The sequence below is a fragment of the Periplaneta americana genome, chromosome 3 (genome assembly GCF_040183065.1).
Source record: "Periplaneta americana isolate PAMFEO1 chromosome 3, P.americana_PAMFEO1_priV1, whole genome shotgun sequence".
Lineage (NCBI taxonomy): Eukaryota > Metazoa > Arthropoda > Insecta > Blattodea > Blattidae > Periplaneta > Periplaneta americana.
Genome location: NC_091119.1, coordinates 5,532,506 through 5,554,675, shown reverse-complemented (window position 1 = coordinate 5,554,675; position 22,170 = coordinate 5,532,506). Strand labels below are relative to the sequence as shown.

Genomic DNA, 22,170 nt, shown 5'->3' with positions numbered 1-22,170 from the left:
GTGAGTTGAATCCTGGCATAGATAAGGAATGACTAGTAACTTACACATAAATCTTTCTTTTTTAAGGATAAGATTTCTTTACATGCCATAAACCTAGAACACAAACTTCCCAGCTCTGCTACCTTCCCAAAGAACACAATAAATATTGGAACAAATGCATTATAGGACCCACCCTAAATATAAAAATATGCTAAGCCACAAAAAAATGTCAACGGAAATAGTGTTTCGATCAAATAATAATCGATATATATTGTTTTCATTATGTTGCCAACCAATCAATATTGTTGTAAATTAGTTTGATCATAATCATGGTGGCAACTTCGAATGCTACAGTTAAATATAAAAAAGAAGTGGATCAAATTCTCCCTCTTCATTTAAAATGTAGGCCTCGAAATGGAAATTATGGAATTATAAATAAGTTGTAAACTTTTTAGTTGCTTTATCCATGAATAAATACATGTAGGCTATGTTTATGGTTTTTTTTATGGGAATATGGTTTACTTAGGAGTGAAATGTTTTGCGAAACATGTAATCCTGGGATGAGACTGAAGAAATTTAAAAGTAAACGAGATGAACTCCTGTGGAGATGTCATTGGAAATTACAAGGTAATGATAGACATAGGAACGCCGTATCCTAGCACTTTGTGAAATCACTCAGATAACGAAGAAGATGAAACGGAACATCTCCAGTGAGGTCCATGGTAAAATGCTAATTTTACACCAATTTTGTTTTTAATTCTTTGGTCCAGGGAAAATACTAGTAAAAATGTGTTTTTGTGAAAGACTAGTATTTTCCCTGGACCAAAAATGCAGTATAAATGGAGTAGAATTAGTATTTTATAATATATTATAAAGATGACTAATATGAACTTAATTTTATTGTTGTATTAATACCAATGTTGTATTTTTGAAAGTTTAATCTTACTGTGTTTAAAATTTAGCTTTGGTTTGTTTCTTTTAACTTCATTTTGAATAAAATTTAATATATTGTATAACAAAGGTGACTAATATGAGCTTAATATCAATATTGTTGGTTTTATTAAATTATACATGTTTACAGTACTATGTATTTAGTATTGTCAAGATGGCATACTTGATATAATAATCGAAAATATACAATATATAATCGATACTATGGAATACTCGGGGTGGGTCCTATAATGCATCTGTTCCTAAATATTTTTATTGTCTCTAAAAATTCATCGTCCTAGATCAAATTTCGCGAATTGTATCTCCAATTTCTATATCATCACATGAATTTATATTAAAACGTCTGATATCTTTCCCAAAATACTGCCAATGCATTACGAATTTGAATTGTATTCAATTACATTTGACTACACATTCCTTTACAGATTTTGTTCAAAATGGAGGCCCAGTTCCTCGAAACACCAACATTGTAGCACAAAAACATGTTATTCTGTGGTTAATTTGCGAGTTATTGCAAGAAACTAGCAGTTACTGCATAGAGATGCAATCTAATACAATAAAACAAAACAACAATAATAACAAGACATGACATCAGAAAGACAGCTGACGCACAAACATGGTTGCCAACTCACCAATTATTACACCAGCTATTCGTTTATTCAAGTTACGACATCTGAATATGTGTACAAAAATGAAACCCAAGAACGAATATTGGGGAAAGCGACTTTTGACCCACCTTGTATTTGTAGAAATAAATAACTTTCAATAAGTAAGTGGTGCGTGTAAATATAATATTAGAAAGGGTAGAGCAATATCAAAGAACACTACAATCCAAAAAGCAAAGTCTTGTAATAAGAGAAAAGAAGGAAAGAACAAAAAGGAAGAAAATTAGTTAACTAACTGTATGTTGAAAGTGAGTTACGCAAAATATGAGAGGAAAGTATATCAAAAAAATATTTCAAAGAAACTTCAAAATAAATTTGCATAACACAAATCACAAACAAAATGTATTCGGTAATTTTTTTAATGAACACTGTTTAGGAGGGAGATCATTAGAATTTAAAATTCAACATCATAAAACACTTCTGTGATGCATTTAAGTTAATTTCTATGCTTGTGTGTACCAAAAAGTTTAATAGATAGCAAGTCTTATGTGCTATGATCACAATGCATTTGATCTGAACCTATCTTTCTGGCCAATATGAAAAGTAATGATATATAAATAGTTCTCTTCGTAATTGACTTTAATATGTATTTAAATATTTTGCTGCGAAAAAAAAAAACTTAAAAAATCTAATTAAATTTAACAAATTTCACGCTACGAAATATGTTTTTCTTATAGGAATAAAAGTATCATTTTGTGGGATTAAATTTCTTGGCTACCGGTATAATTCTCTTCCCAATAAATAAGATTATCCCATAAAAAATTCACCATTAAAAGAATTTTATCTCCTAGAGTGTACAGAATTGATGTTCTTCGACCACAAAGCCTACATGAGCTTCAACATAAGTTAACATACATTGACTTTGGTATCTATTTACAACGATAAACTGAATGTATATCTTTCAATACTCGTAACTACAAAAGAGATACTGTAACTTCTACAAACAAGTCTAAATTAATAATTAGATCGCAAAAATTATACGAACACAGATGAAACAATATCAGAATTTGTGCTGCAGCTATCAATTTCCTTTACGTCTCAATGAAGTCAAATACACATACTTTTACCTTAAACTAAGGCATCCTTTGATTTACGCACATATTTATAGATAATTAATTAATCACATTAAGTTCAATTTAAGCAGTAAAAAGAAAGAAGATCTTTAGAGGTATTCAGGGGGCAGTTACAATATACACAGCATACACACATTACAGAGTTACTTACTGAGCTGACTAGGATTTTTTATGGTTTCAAAATGGCAATGGTGGTTTGGAACTAATAACCAGGCTTCGAGACTTCGGACCCGATAGAGTAGTTCAGTGGGAAATCCGCATAACGGCGTACTGAGTATAGTGGTAAAGTGTACAGTGGGTGGGGGTACTGTAGAATGAATGATAACAAATACGCAAAGGAAAACGCTCTGGATTTGAAGGTTCTGACAAATAATTATTTGGATTTCATATAAACCTATTTTCAAACTGTGTCTGAAACTATTACACGGTTAGAAAAGTCAGAGCAAGAGATGCCGGAAGCCCTCAAATTAGTTGAGGAAATGACACAGAGAATTAATGAGGCACCAAGTACACCGGTTACTGAACGTGTAAAACAGAAGTGGAAATCAATTTTATGTAAAAATAACGGATATGGAACATTGTGTAATATAAACAGCAAATTAGTGGACATAGAGTCACCCGAGAATAAAGGACTGTCTCTTAGAGACTGCAATGATGTTAGGTTTCTTCGTTTTGCTCCTATCACGTCATGCGACGTAGAGTGCAGCTTTTCACAGTACAAACTGTGTTTGGCAGATAACCGGAAAAGATTTATGTTTGAGACACTGAAAATGTATCTTGTACCGTAGTACATTGCATTCAGTACTGTAACTGCACTTCCTAAAGACGACCAATAGGATAAATGAAGAAATTAAAAATGATACATGTTTATTTCCACCATTAACATTATGTATAAAAGACAGGAGAATAAATGCTTTTCACATTCTTTTGACACTGACATTGTGTAATGTATATTTACTTTCAGAATGTACATATATGTTTCCCCATACTATCGTACTCTACTCTAAATAGCAACGTTGTTACCTCAACACATCTCTACCTTTCACTACCTGCAGCAAGTCAACAACCTATAGTGCATGCACAGTAAACTTATTGTATCGGGTCCAAAGTCTCGAAGCCTGCTAATAACAATATAAACTTTTGGACAAAATAAAACAAACAGGCTAGACCATGTCAATAAAATGGAAAATGACCACATACTGAAACAAATAATGATCAGGAAACGGATTTTTAGATACTAAAAGTTAATACTCCAACTGATTATAGTTACAAACGAGCAATACATCATCTTTGGTATAAGTAATGCCAATGGGTTTCAAAGCTGTAGCTAATGACGGAACTCTGTGTTCGCTTTTTAATTGACGAGGTTTGCTTAGGCTGTGGCTTCAGTAGCAGTGTTCACTTCTCAACTGCTATTTGCAAGTAGAAGTGCACTCACTAGATCCAGTCTCCAGTCTTTGTGACCCAGCTCTCCTCCCTTAGATTTCACAGTGTTGTGGACAAGATCTCAAAGCTGTTTTAACCAACATCACATCCATTCAAGAATACTCGATGTCATTTTTAATTTTCAGCAACTAAAATTCTGTTCTCCAATAATGATTTATACAGAAAGAAGAAAGTAGGTCGACCAAAAATGTTTGATCAAACATTTAAACCTAACTGCTGTATCTGCTATGATCATGGTTATTAGAAGAGAAAAATCTTCATGTAGATGCTATGATGCAGGGATTCACAAGTGCTAGAAGGTGAGCCACACATCAAGGCTAGTGCCATCATATTGTGACAGCCACGTGAGGTTCGATCTCACGACCGACGGAGGAGAGGCTAGGTCGGCCGGCGCGGAGGTTGCGCGCGCATCTGCTTCCTGTGGCATGTGCTATGTGGGGAGAAAGGGGAAAGAGCGACTGCGGCAGAGAGGAGAGATATCCGGATGATTCGAGAGTGGAATCTTTCGCGAACTCTCCAGAATCTATAGTTTGGTTATAAAAGACAACGCGCAAGTGAACGCGGGTCAGTCAGTCAGTCAGTAAGGCAATGTTGTTAAAGTCAGTGGAGAGCAAGCCAGACAGTGTTGTGTAGCAGTGAAGCCAGCTTCGAGACCAGAGCGCGATTTGAGTTGTGTCCGTAACTGTGGAGCCTGAAGCCCGGAGTTCGAGTGCAGTGGACCGCAGTTGGGGGACCTGAGTTCGAAGTTCTGCGGATCGTCTCCGAAGGTCTGGGGTTCGAGATTCTGTGAACGCGAGTGACTGAGCTAGAAGAACTAGCCAAGACAAACGAGCTGAGAACTGAGAACTGACAGTTCTGTGTTGTAAATAGTGCTTTGTGAATATTAGTTAAGATTAACAGTTCATTGTTGTTCGTAATAGTCCAAGTAAATTGTCATTGTCGTTTGTGGAGTGCAATAACTAACGCTGTGTTGCTGTACAGAGAGCAAATCCCATTGTTTACCTTATAGAATTATCTAAATTTAAATAAATGTGTAGTGAAGAATATTGCTAGAGAACCTTTTAAGTGTAGTGAAAATATTTGTAATTTAAATTTATGTATTGTATTGATTAAGGCTGGTTGAGTGGAAGAGAAGGCCTTATGGCCTTAACTCTGCCAGCGAAAATAAAACATTATTATTATTATTATTGTTGACGGGAGTGAAGTTAAATTGTAGAGAGTGAAGAGTTATTGATGAGATAATAAAATTACATTGTTGTTCAGTATAAAAGACATTTACAATATCTTCTTTTGTTTGCAGCAGGCGATTCCTCTCCTTAAGTGGCAGCACTGACAGAGAAGCAATCATGGAGGGGGAAGCAACCATAATGCAATTGGTTGGTCTAACCTAACGGATACAGATCTCTGACTCAGCAGGTTCGGTAGCTGGAGTCCAACAACAGTTGATAGAGTTCGTCTCAGAGCAGAGACCATGTCGAGGGTGAAGTACTGGGTGTGCACGAATTTAGTAGACATGACCTTTTGGCTTTCTTCACTGTTGCTTCATTTATATACACAAGTATACAGACGTGGACAAATTATTAGCAAAATTGAAGATTTTTATTATATATATTTACAAAATATGATTCTTCAATTTAGACTACAGTAGACATTTTTGCGTATTTCCAAATTATTAGCAAAATTGAAGATTTGTATTGTATATTTTTAGGAAATTTAACTCTTCAATTTGGACTACATTTGATATTTTTGCATACTTACAAATTATTATCAAAACTGAAGGTTTTTATTATATATTTTTACAAAATTCGATTCTTCAATTTGGAATACAGTTGACATTTTGGATATTTTCAAATTATTAGCAAAGCTGAAGATCTTTATTTTATAGTTTTACAAAATTTGACTCTTCAATTTAGACTGCAGTTGACATTTTTGCTAATTTACAAATTATTAACAAAATTGAAGATTTTTATTATATATTTTTACAAAATTTAACTCTTCAATTTAAACTACAGTTGACATTTCTGCATATTTCTGTCTATTGTAATGATAGAAATATGCAAAATTGTCAACTGTAGTCTAAATTGAAAAATCAAATTTTGTAAACAGAATTATAATAAAAATCGTCAATTTTGTTAATAATTTGTCCACGTCTGTAATGGGAGAGCAATGCACAAATTTCTACGTATTTAGTTTTGAAATTTGTGAGTTTAGCTGATTAATTGTCATCAATATGTTCTGGAAGGTTCCATTCAGTTTTCATTTACTTCATGTTATACAGGGTTTCCGAGAATGAATAGTTCACTGTGAAGTATGTATTATGTGATTGAAGATGCTTGTAATTACTCCAGTAACTCAAACAGTATCCAAATAACGTCAATAAATTTCAATACGACAGTCCTGTGTTCAGAGTCCAAAGAAGTCCGTTCTATGACGTAGTCTACAGTTAGGTATTCCTAGGTAAAGAGTACATGACGTCATGCGGAAGAGACTGAAATTAATCCCTTTAAAATTAAACTCTTGCATGCAATAAAACCACAGCATAAGTTACTTAGGGCTGAATTCGCTGCTACAAAGAATTGATGACGAACCAGAATTTCTAGAGAATATTCTCTTCTCTGATGAGGCTATGTTCCATGTAAATGATTGTTTTAATCAGCACAATTGTGTAATTTGGAGTTCGGAAAATTCACATGTGACACACGAACACATTCGAGTTTCTCCTGAGGTCAACGTTTACTGCGGTGCAATGCACAACAAGATTTTTGGTTCATTCATTTCTGTGAAACCAAGCCCCTACAGTCTCGGCTGCGCGGAAAGAAAAAACTGGGCCAAATTGAATGCTGCGCTTGCTACGAAATGAAATAACAGAGAACTTAGTCATAACGCATCTTGTAAACATCGTGCTGATTTGCAAGTAGTAGTTAGGGGCATTAAACATCGTTGACAGTATTGAAGCAAAATATTGAATGACAAGAATTTAGCCTGACGAGTTACTCCCTTGGTTTGAATTGTAAATTATTTAAAAATAGCGTGTAAGAGGGTCTTAGACTAGAAATGTTTAGTTTAAATGTAGTTCTGTTTATAAGTACAGTATGCATAAGGGTGTAATTATTTGACTTATTTGAACTGTTGTATCAGTGAAGCGAGGTGAGTCAGTGAAGTTATGGATTTACAGTGCAGTGAACAGTTCCGATCAGTGATAATTTATAGCGTTGATGAAATGTGTTCTATAGTGTCAGTGAAATGTGTGTAAAGTGTCGGTGAAATGCGTCATAGTGCCACTACAGTGAGTGAGATGAGAGTAAAGTGAAAGACTATTGAAACTTATGTAGGGCCTATACATAATTATGTAGGTTGTAATGTAAAATTAGGTATTTTATTTATGTTTTATTATTATTGTGTTAAATTATATTGTGTATTCTTTTTGTATTCTGTATAAAATTGTAGGCCTATTGTGTATTGTATAATTGTATTGTGTATTGTAATTTTATTGTGTATTGTTTATATTGTGTATACCACTGCCACCAGGTGCTTGCCCACTTGCAATGTAAATAAATACATACATACAATGCATGTAAACATCAGGGGCATGATCTGTATGTTTATAAACTATACCCAGCAACAATATTAACTTTTAGTAGAATGACGACGACAATGATGACCATGAGATATGTAACATTCTGTAAACGTAATTAAGTGAAATGAGCAGAAATCCGGAATATCTGGGTTTGATGAAAACAGACTGAGAACAATGGATTTAGAGCATTAACAAGTGAAACACAGCAAGGTAGGAAGACCTATGAAATCATGGCTTAAGGATGCAATGTAAATAATGTGAAGAGAAGGACTGCACAATAAATTAATGTAATATAAGATGAAATGGCAATTATGAACAAGAACATGGAAGAAACAGATAAAATATTTTAAATAATGGGTAATGCAAAACATACAATCCTCTCGTAAATCAATGGTTGCCTTGAATTAACGTGATTATCGACAGATATTAAACATTTAAGATATTCCTTTTCCAGTAGCTTCGCAATTTGTTATTCACTCCTGAACTGACAAACAATATAGCTATGCGAAAAAAAAAATATAATAATAATAACAGAATAAATCTCATTCTAAATGTAACATAATTTATAATCACATCCCTCAATATTTTGTATTATCCATTTTGAATCTTGTGTACACTACTTTTAACACTTGAACATAATTAATTGATTAACTAGCGGACTTACTCGTGTTAATTATGTAAGATTTCTCCGGCTTACAGCTGTTTCAGTGCTTCACGCACCATCCTCAGAGCCTACTAGATCTCAGTGTCATCTCGAACTTCTCTGCCTGTTATATGGGTGTGTTTGATTGTTGAAAGGTGTTGAAGAGTGGATCAGATCAATCAATTTCAGTACACACACACTATTCGACTCCACTCTTCAACATCTTTCAACAATCAAACACACCCACATAACAGGCAGAGAAGTTCGAGATGACGCCGTGATCTAGTAGGCTCTGAGGATGGTGCGTGAAGCACTGAAACAGCTGAAAGCCGGACAAATCTTACATAATTAACACGAGTAAGTCCACTAGTTAATCAATTAATTATTTTGTGTTATGTTATGTTAACCATCATAGTGTCAGCCAGCTATTTGGGTAAGCCACGCATTCAATACAAAGGATAAAAAACTAGTCTGGTAGCCAATTAAATTTACATATCTTTCATAATGTCGTATTATTAAGCAAGTGACTGAGTTATCAGTATTTTTTGCGTATAAGCAGGACGAAGACAAGAAATAGTGTATGCAGTTATATGCTTTCCCATTGTCGGTGGCGGACCTGACAACTTGTGGAACTTCGATCGCTAGAATCTATCAGTTGTCTGAAGTCAGACACCTCAGAAATATATTTCTTGCGCATTTAATGATGAAAGTTTCTATGGGTTGTTAATATGCTTTGTTGTTGAGAGTTATGTAGATGTCTTCAATTTGTTGTGCTTTGAATTAACCAGTGACAAAAAATATTGTGTGGTGGTTTACAAAATAATTACAAAAATGCCGTACTGTTTTGTTCCGGGTTGTAGATCAGAATACAGTAGAAATAATGTAACAACACATTTCTTTTCATCTCCCAAACAAAAAGATGAAATGGGCCAGAGCGATTCTGCAGAAAAATAGGCCGCTTTCGGTAATTAATCGTATTTGCGATGTGCATTTTTCCGAATACATGATTATAAAATCAAACTGTTTTATTATAAAAAGTCATGACAGAAATACCGCGAGTGTGTTGGAAATTACAACCAGGAGCTGTACCTCACATTTTCCCTAATTTACCGAAATGATTAAATATATGAAAATAAACGTTACGGAGTGGTAACATTTGATGAGGTCAAACTCAGAGAAAAAATTCAATTTAATAATTATGCCCTTAAAGTGAACGAATTTGTTGATTTCGGAGATCTCACGACTGATGTCCAAAAGAATCAATTAGCAAATCATGCATTAGTATTTATGCAAGATTGGATTCAACCAATTGCTATTTATGCTAGCAAAAAATGCTACTCCGGGTGATATTCTCGCTAAAATTCTTATACAAGTTATACTATAATCAGAAGCAGGCAACTAATCATGGTGAGCAATTTAATTTATTTATAGGCACGTAAAATATCATTCAACTCTTTATATAGGCCTACTAATATTTTGTGTATTTTTGTAGGTTTTGTTTTCTGTCCCTGAATTCGCAACTTGTTACAAAAAGATTAATTATTTAAATACTGAACTTACAATTGAAGACATTATTACAAAAACAACCCTTGTCAAAATTGCTATTTTTCAGGAAAACAATAAAAAATAGAAGAATAACACATGTCAGCTATTTCCGTTCAACAGGTGTTTTATCCTTGTGTCTATTGCACTTAACATGGGCCGTTTTTGGAGTCTATAAAGATTTTAAATAGTAGGAAATGTGTCCTTAACTCAATTTCATTAAAAATGACTAGGGTTGTTATTGTAATAACGTCTTCAATTGTTTTCACAATGTTTAGGATCCCATTGTATTTTCTGTTACGAACGTTCATAATAGTATTACCTGATAGAAGACTATTAATTATGAATAATGGATCATAAAGGTATTTCTTAAGTTACGAATATGAACTCCTTCAGAGTCACACTCATAGCGATAGTAGCGCCGCGTTGTGGCAGATCCATGTAAACTCACAGAGTGCATACACTATTTCTTCTATTCGTCCTACTATAAGTAAAACATTACACACTGTTGAAAGCTGAAGAGACAGATGACTGTTATGTTACTGATATCAATCACGAAGCATGTGAGAAAACTGCGTGACTAACAAAGCACCAGTCACATAATTTACATTTACTTATTAATTAATTTATTGACTTATTGATCTATCAACATTAAGTTATAACTAATCTATAGCCTATTATTGTGAAAAAAAAATTCGTTTAAATCAAATAACACGAAATAACGCTACAAAATTAAACAGGATTCTTCCAAATTTTTAAAAATTATGTAAATACAAGTTTTAAATTTACAATTTTAACGCAATTTCAATAATGTTAGGTTAGTATTTTTTGCATGTACAGAACATCAGAAGTCTGGCACTAAAATGGTTACAATAACTCTTCAGTACCGAAAACTTAACATTAACGCAAGAAACAAAAGAAATGAAAAAAAATATATATTATACATACATTATTTTATCAAACAGTTGCAATTCTAAACTTTTGTTTCAGTGAACTTCAATGATGCAAAAATGAATCAAACTCTAAATGGAGATATATCAATTTTCAACTTCCAACCAATTCCATTATTTTATACCCTTTACCCAAACAATTTATCTTTAAATTATGCAAAACTCTAGTATATCCACAAACAATTTAAATTCTGATGTGTACATAAAACAGTCACATCGAATCTCTAATTTTCATACATAATGGCCATAGGTAATATTAATTTGTGCGAGATCGTGCGTATTTGCTTGGTTTCTGCACAAAACCAATCTGTGGTAAGTCTAAAATTCCACATTCAGTACTCCCAACCTAACACACATAATTTCCCTCTTCTTACCGCTTAAGTGACATATTGATTTTACTGCTTTAGGCTTTTAACATATTATTTTTAGAGACGTTCAATATAGTAATAATTATAAATTGCAAACTTACCACTGCAATTTCACCTAAATTGCACTGTTAATTATTGTTTTTAAATATTTGCAAAAATTAAGTAAACTCTACAACTCCACTAAAGTTACTGCATTCGTGATGCATGTAACATTAAGGAAGCCGTTTGTTTTAAGTTCGCATTTATAGACTGGGGGGGAAAAAAAAGACAGACGTATATCACGGCCTGCTGGAGTATAGTAAACACAGAAAACATTTTAAAGCAACAATGTTGAAGATAGATATTTTTGTTTTGCAAATTTGCCGTCATTGAACAGAAACCAACATGGAGATTTCATTGCAACTAATTAGAAATTCCTCTTTCAGTTATGTAATAAACGATCTTCGCACAAAATAATGTACGATACACGAGCGGTATGTTTTCTTTCAATTCTCGGAAATTAAAAAAGTTCAACTACGTTTCGCTTTTTCAAACTTTTCCTCGAACATGAAAACTTCAACATACCGCTCTTGTAACGCATATTACTATTTAATTACTTTACACTTCAATATTATGAGTTACCATTTTACGTAATTAAATTTGTAGCAAACATCACTGTGCGAAAGCCTGTGACATTGTCGCACTTTCTGGTTAACATAAAAGTCTGAAATTGAATGAAACAAGAGTTTAATGCATTCCCTTTTGCAGTAAGGATTTAATTTAAGAAACTTGCTGCCTTTCATCACAACATTAGATTACTGCATCTAAAATATTGTTTATCTACATCACTGCAATCTGGTACAATTTTCAACGTGATGGGTGCATAGATATTAATGTAACAAATTTGTTATAGATGGCCAAACGTTGTGCTACAGCGTAAGCTGAAAGAGGAAGAAGCTGAGGCAGAAGAACCACCAATTGTATTATCACAAATGAGGAGAATTAATACCCCTCTATAAATATGACAGCATGTTCATAGAATGTTCATAACAGAGTTTTGCCTTTCTTAGGAAACTTATCAAAATACACCAAAGGTCAATGTACAACAAGGTAATATAAACGAAGTGTAATATCAAAACATAAATCAATATCACACACTAAAAAATGAACGAGAGATTTTCAATTATAACCTAACTGAGCCTGCATCACACAGAAATACTGAATTATTAAAAATGACTTCAGTTCCTCAATGATTACAGATGTGAGATTTCATTACCTCTTCTGCAAGAACTTTATTTTTGTTGAAAGGGATACCCAAATACAATAGACTTAAGTGTGAAACTCTTTAACAATATTGTTTCTTCTTTTAGTTAAAAATGATACAACATGGGCAATTAATTTTCTTCCATCTTTGTACAAACAAATTTATTCTTTATAATGAAATCTTTTCGTGGTATTAGCACCATGTAATAAGACTCTTAAATGTTGCACATTGATCTTTATTTGCATACAATTCCTAGCCATTATCACTATGATTATTCGAACCAGAGATATTCACTTTCACTGATTAAATTTCCAACTTCTTTACTGTGTTAATATTTAGGATTTACCTTGCTTGACTAGTTTCGAAGTCTTGTCCTCCATTGTCCAAAACCTAGTGGAGATTTCGCGCTAACTTCTGATTTCCTGTTGTGTTCACAATTGTGTCGAAAAGGGTGAGTGTTTCGAAATTCAGTTGAGTGTTCAGAATGTGATGTGGGTGTGTTTTTGTATGTTTATAAATTTTATATTGTTCTAGGGTGTCAAGTTTCTGTTTTTTTGGCTGGATATGTAGTATTTTCATATCGTTGTCTATGTTACTGTAGCTGTGGTTGGAGTTTGTGAAGTGTCCTGAGTAGGTTGAATTGTTGTGTAGTTTGGTTAGGGCTGTGACAAGTTCCTTGTAACATGTTTGAAATGATCTTCCAATCTGTCCAATGCAGAAGTCATTGCAACTGTTGCATGATAATTTGTCAACTCCTGTTAAGTTGTATTTCTTTGTGTGTCTTGTCTGTGAGTTAAAATGCTTTTGTAGTGTGTTCTGTGTTCTGTATGAAATGTTGTATTTTGTTTCTTGAATGATGAGATGCAATTTTGTAAGGGCTATTCCATCTCAAATCGACTGAAATATAGAAAAAATTGATCGTGCAATTTTTAAGTACAATGAAACTTTTTCTGTCCGTAGACAACTGTGATACAATGCTTTGTGCAAAGTTTGAGACATCAGAACTTCATAGTATTTAAATTAAAAATATTTAAATTTATCGTAGTTTCATAAAATTAGCAACTTTAAACTGTTGTGGCTCCGAAACCCTTTCACCCAATGATCAAAATCATGGTTTATCTTGATGCTCAGAAATTAAAGTTTATATTGACATGTAAACAGTTTTTTTTACTTTTTATGGAAATGGAGAAATTTAGATTTTTCTTCATTAAGACGCCTTTGCCCACGAAAAAATATTTTAAAAATATATGGTTAGATTCCACATTGAAAGTACAAATAAACACATACTTTTTACTGGTGCACCGTTGATAAGAAAGTATTGAAAATATCAAATAAAGAAAATAAATAGTATGCGCGTGAACTAACCAGCGGGAGCTAGCCGAGGCAAGCAAGGTGAGGAGACAAACACGTGATGTTTCGTCTAGTAGCGCATAGCTGGGCTAGTTTATCACAGGTTTTCATAAACACAGGAGTAAAATGACGCCCAACGCTCGCTTATCTTCAGCTCTCAGCCAGTGCGTGCGGTACTGCGCCGTTCAAGTCTAGGCGTGTGACAATAATCTATTTAATACCCTCGAAACTTATTGCCGTACCACTAAGCAAACAATGCCGAATCCCTCTTAATAATGCAAGGTTCTTTCTCAATATTTTTTTTACATTTTTACAAATGGGCAAAAAGCCTAAAAGCAAGTAAAATCAGATTATCTGTCTCTCTGTGTACAATAAAAATAAGGATTACTTCTTAACATAACCTACCAAATGTCAGCTTCAAAATAAGCTCTCGTTCAATGTTCTGCAGTAAATGGTTCCAGAGTTCTGAACGCTGAAAGAGGCTTGTTTTTTATAAAATAAGCTAAATGTTTTGCTCAATAGTACAAAAACCGTTTGACTTTCGATAGTACTATATTTTTGAAAATGCACTCTCCTCAGCACCTTGTATAAATATGGAAAAAATTAGAGTATTAAAAAAATGGGAGGTTTTTTACTGATCGATTTCGTATGGAATAGCCCGTATGTATTCATATGTTACTGTGAAATATTTGTTTCTTTCCTGTGTTTGTGTGGCGTTTTGTTTTGCATTTAGTCTTTCTTATTATGTTGGGGTTATATCCATTTTCCTGTGCTATGTATTTGATACTGTGTATTTCTTCATTAGAATGCACTGGATATCACACATCACAAACTTCAACTATACCTACAGCAGCACAGACAATGATTGAATATAGCACACATCCAGCCAGAAAACAGAAACTTGACGCCCTAGAACAATATGAAATTTATAAACATACAAAAACACACCCACATCACATTCTGAACACTCAAATGAATTTCAAAACACTCACCCTTTTCGACACAATCATGAACACAACAGGAAATCAGCAGATAGCGTGGGATCGCCACTAGGTTTTGGACAATGGAGCACAAGACTTCGAAACTAGTCAAGCAAGGTAAATCCTAAATATTAACACAGTAAAGAAGCTGGAAATTTAATCAGTGATATATAAGTGTTAAAAGTGTGTATAGAAAAATGAAGAATATTCACTTTCTACAAAAACTCCAACTTACCACATTCTTCTAATTTTCTTACAGAATTTACAAATGTTGTACGGTTCTTTCACTGTCCTGATAAAGGTATAGCAAAATATGAAATTAACGTTTGTTCCTTCATCATATTCTGATCTTATATGACCCTCTGAATGTAACAAAATGTATCTATGAAACTCCGAGCCAGTTCGTAACACTCAGACCATCATTAACAGAGAGCACAGAAACTAACCACTGGAACTTGACGGACAGTGCTTAGTTTCAATTACTATTGATGCTTCGGAAACTGACGCTCGGCATATCAACAAGTTCTAAGACTGGTACTGAATCTTCAATTGAAGTGGAACTTGAACTGGAAGGGACTATTGTGGAAGTGGTGGTGAAATGGATTGAACCCTTGATTTCCTTGTGCCTCTGGGTCTAACGGATCCTCACCATTGTCGTACTTTTCACGCTTTTCTGTGAAATAAAATAAATTCAATTAATATAATGTCAAAAGTCTAGTACACAACCATCAATTTGTTTGATATGCTCCCAATCACAGAGCACAGACAGCAACAGGTAGATGCGCGAACCGAAACACAGCCTGTTCGAGGTTGGGAATAATCAAGTGAACTGCTTGGAAGTGATTTAGCCCATGCAGTCCTGTTCAGATTTCACTTCTCAGCGTGTATGTGCTGTCTGAATCATGGTTCAGAAATTCAGAGCAGAACGAAGAATTTTCAACTCTTGTAACTTTATTCAGCTGCTCGTATTGTAAAGAATTTCCTGGAGCGGAGGCACCTCAGGAGCAGTGACGGCCGCTCTTTATGTGCTGCACAATGCAGCACACAGTTAATTTTTTATTTATTTATTTATGCCTATAACAGGGCAAGCCCCAATTATAATAGACAGTACAGATATTAGTTTACAAAAAAGAAAAAACATAGATAACATGGAAAAAGAGATGAAACAGATACAAGTGTAAATACAAATTAAAATGGAAAATGAGAAAAGGAAAGAAAAAAAAAGAACAGACAAATAGATACTACCTAAATAAGAGATACAGATATAGATATAAATGAAAAATACAAAATAAAATTAATGAAAAATAGTTAAATATAGATATCGTAGCCAAAAATGTAAAATGTAGCTATAATTGGCAAATTACAGAGTAATAAATAGCAATATTATATAAAATCAACAGATTCTGCAGTCCGGCTGTTAATATTATGAGACTTGAATGTAATATGGAGTTCCTGTGGATAGGTTCCTCCCCTGTTCAGAAACATACAAGGCTAAAGGTATATAAAACACTAGCTCGACCGGTCCTCACTTACGGTAGCGAGGCATGGACAATCAGAAAAGCTGATGAGCAAAGGTTGACGACAGCTGAAAAGAGGTTCATGAGACGAACAGCGGGATGCTCTTTGCTGGAACACCGTAAAAATGTGGACATATTGCAGGAACTCAAAATGGATCCTATAGTTAATTTTGTTCAACAATATCGACTTCAGTGGAAAAAACATGTCGAAAGGATGGATCGCACTAGATGGCCTAAACAGATTCTTACTTATGTACCAAGAGGAAAGAGGAAATTGGGAAGACCACGAAAGAGGCTGGCATGAGACCGTAACAGATCCTGTAGGGTCTAATACGTGAGGGATATGATGATGATGATTATATAAAATCAACTACCTTCAGTATATTAATAAGAAAATGTTTGTATTCTTGTAAGAAATGCAGAAATCTAGATCCCATGATTCACATATTTCATTGAAATTTGAACACATTTTTAACACTGGTGAATTTTTATGTGCTGAAGTGTTTGGTTTTTTATAATATAACAATTGACGATTTCTTAAATGTGATGTTCTAGCGTTACTCTGGATTTGTGATAATATTTCGCTATTATCCAGTAGCCCGTTGAATATTTTATACAATAAAAGTTCCTCAGCAAGTAATCTACAACTGGCAAGAGACATTAAATTAAATTCAGCAAGTAGATTGTTGTACGAAATTTTGTTATGGAGGGCTGAACAATGATATCTTCTAAAATACAGATATCTAGAGAATCGTTTTTGAATTTTTTCAATTTCATTACTATGTGATTTGCAAGTGGGTGACCAAATTACAGAGGCATATTCCAATTTAGCGCGAATGTGACAATTAAAAAGGAGTGTCAAAGTCGAAGTGTTCTGTAAAGTTTTTGAGTTTCTAATAATAAAACCCAGATTTTTGAAAGCATTATTTGTTATATTAAATATGTGATTATGAAAAGTCAATTATGATTAATAGTTACACCGAGATCTTTTACACAATATATTCGTTGTAATGGTTCACCGTTCAATGTATAATTACCTCTTAAATAAGATGTAGCCCTTGTATAAGTCATATAACAGCATTTTTTTGTATTAAAGTTTAACCCATTATTTAAAAGCCATTGATAAATATTGTTGATATCAATTTGTAGTAATTCTAGATCGGACGTATTTTGTATTGATTTAAATATCTTTAGATCATCAGCATAAAGTAAACATTTTGAATATTTAATTACTTTAGGCAAATCATTAATATAAATCAAGAATAATAGTGGGCCAAGATTTGAGCCTTGAGGTACTCCAGAATTAGCAGTGTAAATATATGACTCGCATTGATGGTATTTAACATATTGCTGTCTATTTATTAAATATGATGTCATTAATTTTAACATTTGTTGTGAGAAACCATAATAAATAAACCATAACCTGGCTGTCCTCAGCCAGCAGCGGCTCGCTGTCAAAAAAATTGGTGAAGTGCTGTTCACATAAATGCATACCAATATAATGAGTAGATCTTATATTCGTAAACTACGTACAGTTTTAATAGTTCTAGAACACATGCAAACAGGAAAACTAATTTCTTTCAGAACTCACCCAATTTCTTGCATACCAAGTCAATCCTCCTATCTTTTAAAGCAGCAAACCTGTCGATGATGTCTTCATAAAACGTCTGAGTTTAACTGAGGTGGACAGTATATTCTATGCAAAACTATGGGGCTAATGAGGAAAGTCCCTCCTGTGATGTAGCATTCCGAGTGAAATTTTCAATATTTTCAAACAGAAAAGCTTCTTTCATCAGAAGAATTTTTAAAGTTATTTTATACATACTCCATCGGCAAGTCTATCGTGCTATCAAAAAGGAGTGCGTTATATGGCAGTAAAAATTTTTAATAGCCTCCCTATCGATATAAAAAATGAAACTCAAAACATAAAATTATTTAGAGCAAAATTAAAGAAGTACCTAATTTCTCATGCCTTCTATTCTGTAGGTGAATTCATGACATTCAATAACGCTTCATGAAATTGATACTAAAACTTTGTGTTGTACTAGTAGACTATATTGTAAATCTCGTCTGTATATATTTCATCTAGACTGTGACTATAAATTAAGACTTCATAATAGTATTAAGTTTTTTGACTTGTTCCATATTCTAGCTGTAAAGCAATGTATGAATACCATGGAATGTTAATAAATACAATACAATACAATACAATACAATACAACTTCTCTATTTTCTTAGCATTTTTTAAAACAAAACAAATGGAACTGTAGATCGTCAAGAATTTAAAACATATTTTTTATCCTCATATTTAAGTCTACAAAACGACATTTCTAATAAATTACAACTGTGTAGTTTTCGGGATACATATTTCGCACTCATTTATCAACATTTTCTATGTACTGGTACTTAAATACTCGTATTTGTATAATAGTGACTGAACATATAATACACACTTAGATGTAGGATTAATACACTATATACACTTATCACTAGTACACTCTAAATGCATTGAATAATAAGTTAATATATACGTACAGTACATAGTATTAAACTACATGTGTACATTTACGTGCGCGTTAAAACTTTCAAATACAAGAGCTCATGAGAAGAAATAATACACGCCGCGGAAAACAACTTTTAACTTTGGTAATGTATGTGTGGTGTATTCCTGATAACATAACATAGAACCAGCTAATTTACCGCACCAGGGGTGGCTGCTAAGACACAGAGAATGAGAATACTATTCTCGAGTCAGGTAGTACATACTGTAAGATTTCACAGCCCTTAAACAATAGCCCCCGGCCTTGGAGATCAGCTGCAACCCTTCTCTATTATTAGTACAGTTAGATCTGCAACTGGTCACTCCACCTACAAGTCTGACAATTCTTCGTAACTGAAAGACTCAGAAACCCACTTCACTCATACAATCTTTCTTTAGTGCGTGACATCACGTTACCATGGAAACCAAGTGCTGTATGAAAATGGGAACCCAAATAATTTCACCTCTACAGTATTGTAAGTTCTAATAGTCACCGCTCGGCGCTCGTAACAGTTGACATTATTCTATTCAGCGGACGGTTACAGGTACTATTTATACAACTAAACACTGTTCAGAATGACTGAAAAGAAAACTTTTTTTTTTATTTTAGAAATACGGTACCGGTAATAACTAGAATTAATTAATACTAGATAAAATTGTATTTTACACATAAATAGATGAAGTAGCACTTCACCTGAATAACCACCCCTGTCCCTAGCATAATCTTATATTTTCTTTCTTTCATTCATGTTATGCGTTCCAATGCACGCACAATCGGGAACTGCTGTTGTCTGTAGCTTGTGCATCGTCTGCAAGTCCCAGTCTGCATGTGTGCTGACTTCCTTATCGCAGTGAAATGCAGCGAATCTTGCACATGCGCAGAGAGCTTACATTCGCTTGTTGTGTGACGTAATCTATGGTTTCCCATTATAAACAGTGTGAACTACAAGCCAAAGCAGCGAATTGAAATGACTCATTCGCATTGGCGTTTTATAAAATCTACAACCAATCAGGAGTGACTGACTGTTTCTACAGATGGGTTGCAATCTACAAACAACGCGGACGTCACGACATCTCTGAGAAGCAGTCGTGTACTATTTGTGAGTGTGTGTCTATTTTACAAGTCGTGATCACAGAATGTAGGGACGACTATTTTATTCTTATGCTTATTATTAAACTTTCCTGTAAAACTGAAACGTATTGTTTATAACAATATAATAATAACATTTATTATTATCGACAAAATCTTTTGTATACTGTGAAACTGTTCCCAATGTGATGTGAGAATAATTTTGATATTTACAACCACTGATGCTTTCACTCACCTTGAATCATGCATAATATTATGTTTTCATGTTGTCTTGGAAACGATTCTCTATCTGGTATATACACGCGGGTGAGGAAAGGACACTAAACTGTTGTGGCAACGTGAATTAAAATGCTCTTCACTATCACTCCTTTAAAATGAAATGCTTGACAATGACTACAATATGTATCACTTATTGAACCTACATCATAATCATTTACAATTCCCGTCTTGATGCACTGTTCATGGTATCAAATAGACATGGACTCTGAACTGTGACAGTTCTGGAAAAATCGCAGTGCTAGATAATAGTGATTTTGTCACAGTGTGATTTATGTTCAGATGATTTTTAGCAACAGCAAATGTTGTAATGCTCACATTCACAGAGTCGTTCATTAAAGATCGTATAGGTGTAAAAAACGAATGAATGAAAAACGTACAGTATATTTGTAATAAATTAACATGGAAAGTACAGGGATTTTGCTGGAAACTCAGAAAAAATGAGTAAGTATGAAATGTATAAAAGAAGTTTTACTGTATTACTGAAAAGAAGACAAATAGTATTTATGATACATTTCAGTGACAACATGTGATTTAAAACAACCAACATCAAGAAGCAAAACAGATACCATAGATGTGCATATTTTCTTCTTTTAATATAAAAACAAAGATTACCTGGGTCTGTTAGTACTTCTTTGGCTGCTGCTATATCTATAAATTTTTTCTCTGCTATTTTCTTCTCGTCACCTTGAAAATTATCTGGATGCCACTTTTGGGCAGCTTTTCTGAAATTAAAATACCACTAGTATTAGTGTAAAAGAAGCACCTTAATCAATGCTAAATTTAATATGATGTTTCTACGAATCAGAGGAACTATGAGTGTATTAATACATTTATACAACTTTACAGAGGACAGACGTGGAGAAAGAAGGGTGGAGAGGAAGAGAGACAGAGAGTAGGAGAAAAACTACCTAATCGACCACTCAAGGCAAAAAAAAGACGAACGATAGCTTACCTATATGCTTTAATGATGTCCTTCTTACTGGCTGTTCTACTAACACCTAATATTTTGTAATAGTCTCTTCGTTCTGCTTGTTTTTGCAGTTTCTGTGCTCGCTGCTTGCCTTCTTTTGCGCGATTATAATTCTCATCCAATTCTAACGCATCCTGATAGTCATGTATTGCTGAAGAAAAAAAAGAACATTACTCACCATAAGACAACAATGCAAAAAATGTAGTATATTACAGATACAAAATGTAACAATGGGGGGAGGAGGGGAAGGAGAAGTAACCAATATATAGTCCGGGTCAGCTTACTTCATACCCTAAGGGTGAAACCTAACTATTTTTCCCCCATTACTACATAAGCTAGTGGATTGTGGTGATTTTCTAGTTTGCTGGTTCAATTTTCTCTTGCCAACTTCGTTTCGAATTTCGATACTGACAAATACTACAAATGGTAGTGATTTTGTAACTGGTATGTTGGCACTGAGACAAATATCGACAATATTTGTCAGTACTGGAGTTCCATGAAATTGAAATTGTACTAGATTTCTGAGCCTGTTACTGGAAGCTAGTGAAATTTGAACATACTAATAATTAATTAATATCAGTATTAATATTAATATATAACAGTTATTTTATGTGTTGCTTTGTGGTTATAATTCACGACTATAGTCAGGTAAGTTTTCGGAGTTAGTACTAATAATTTCATGTGATCAAACAAAATACATTTTTAGGTTAGGTCTCGTGTGTCAACTGTTTAGTCAAACCAATGAATTTCGTATTACCAGACAAAATACTTGACATGTTGATTCTTTTCTATGAAAATATGTTACAAATTATTGAATTATTTAGAATAACCTTCCAATATAAAGTAGAGTAAGTAAATCAGTCATTTAGTACGAAGGATCGTGTGATATCTGGTAACAGTTGGCAATACTGACAAGACGGCAATATTTGCTGTTTAGGAACCGTTCTTATGTGACCCTCACTATACCCTATTTAAAGCACAGCAAAAGAATACAGAAATAGACAAAAA

At 33.7% G+C, this 22,170-nt stretch overlaps 1 protein-coding gene across 1 annotated transcript in view; it reads right to left on the bottom strand.

Moving 5' to 3' along the window:
* Positions 1-14,817: 14,817 nt before the first annotated feature.
* The window catches only part of P58IPK (dnaJ homolog subfamily C member P58IPK), a 31,875-nt gene continuing 24,522 nt past the window's right edge, over positions 14,818-22,170 (bottom strand). Inside the window, exons 9-11 of the mRNA XM_069819950.1 lie at positions 21,145-21,313; positions 20,805-20,914; positions 14,818-15,440 (exon numbers count right to left, since the gene is read on the bottom strand). Of these exons, the coding sequence (XP_069676051.1) occupies positions 15,313-15,440; positions 20,805-20,914; positions 21,145-21,313 (407 nt within the window). The 3' untranslated portion in view covers positions 14,818-15,312. The remainder of the gene's footprint in view (positions 15,441-20,804; positions 20,915-21,144; positions 21,314-22,170) is intronic.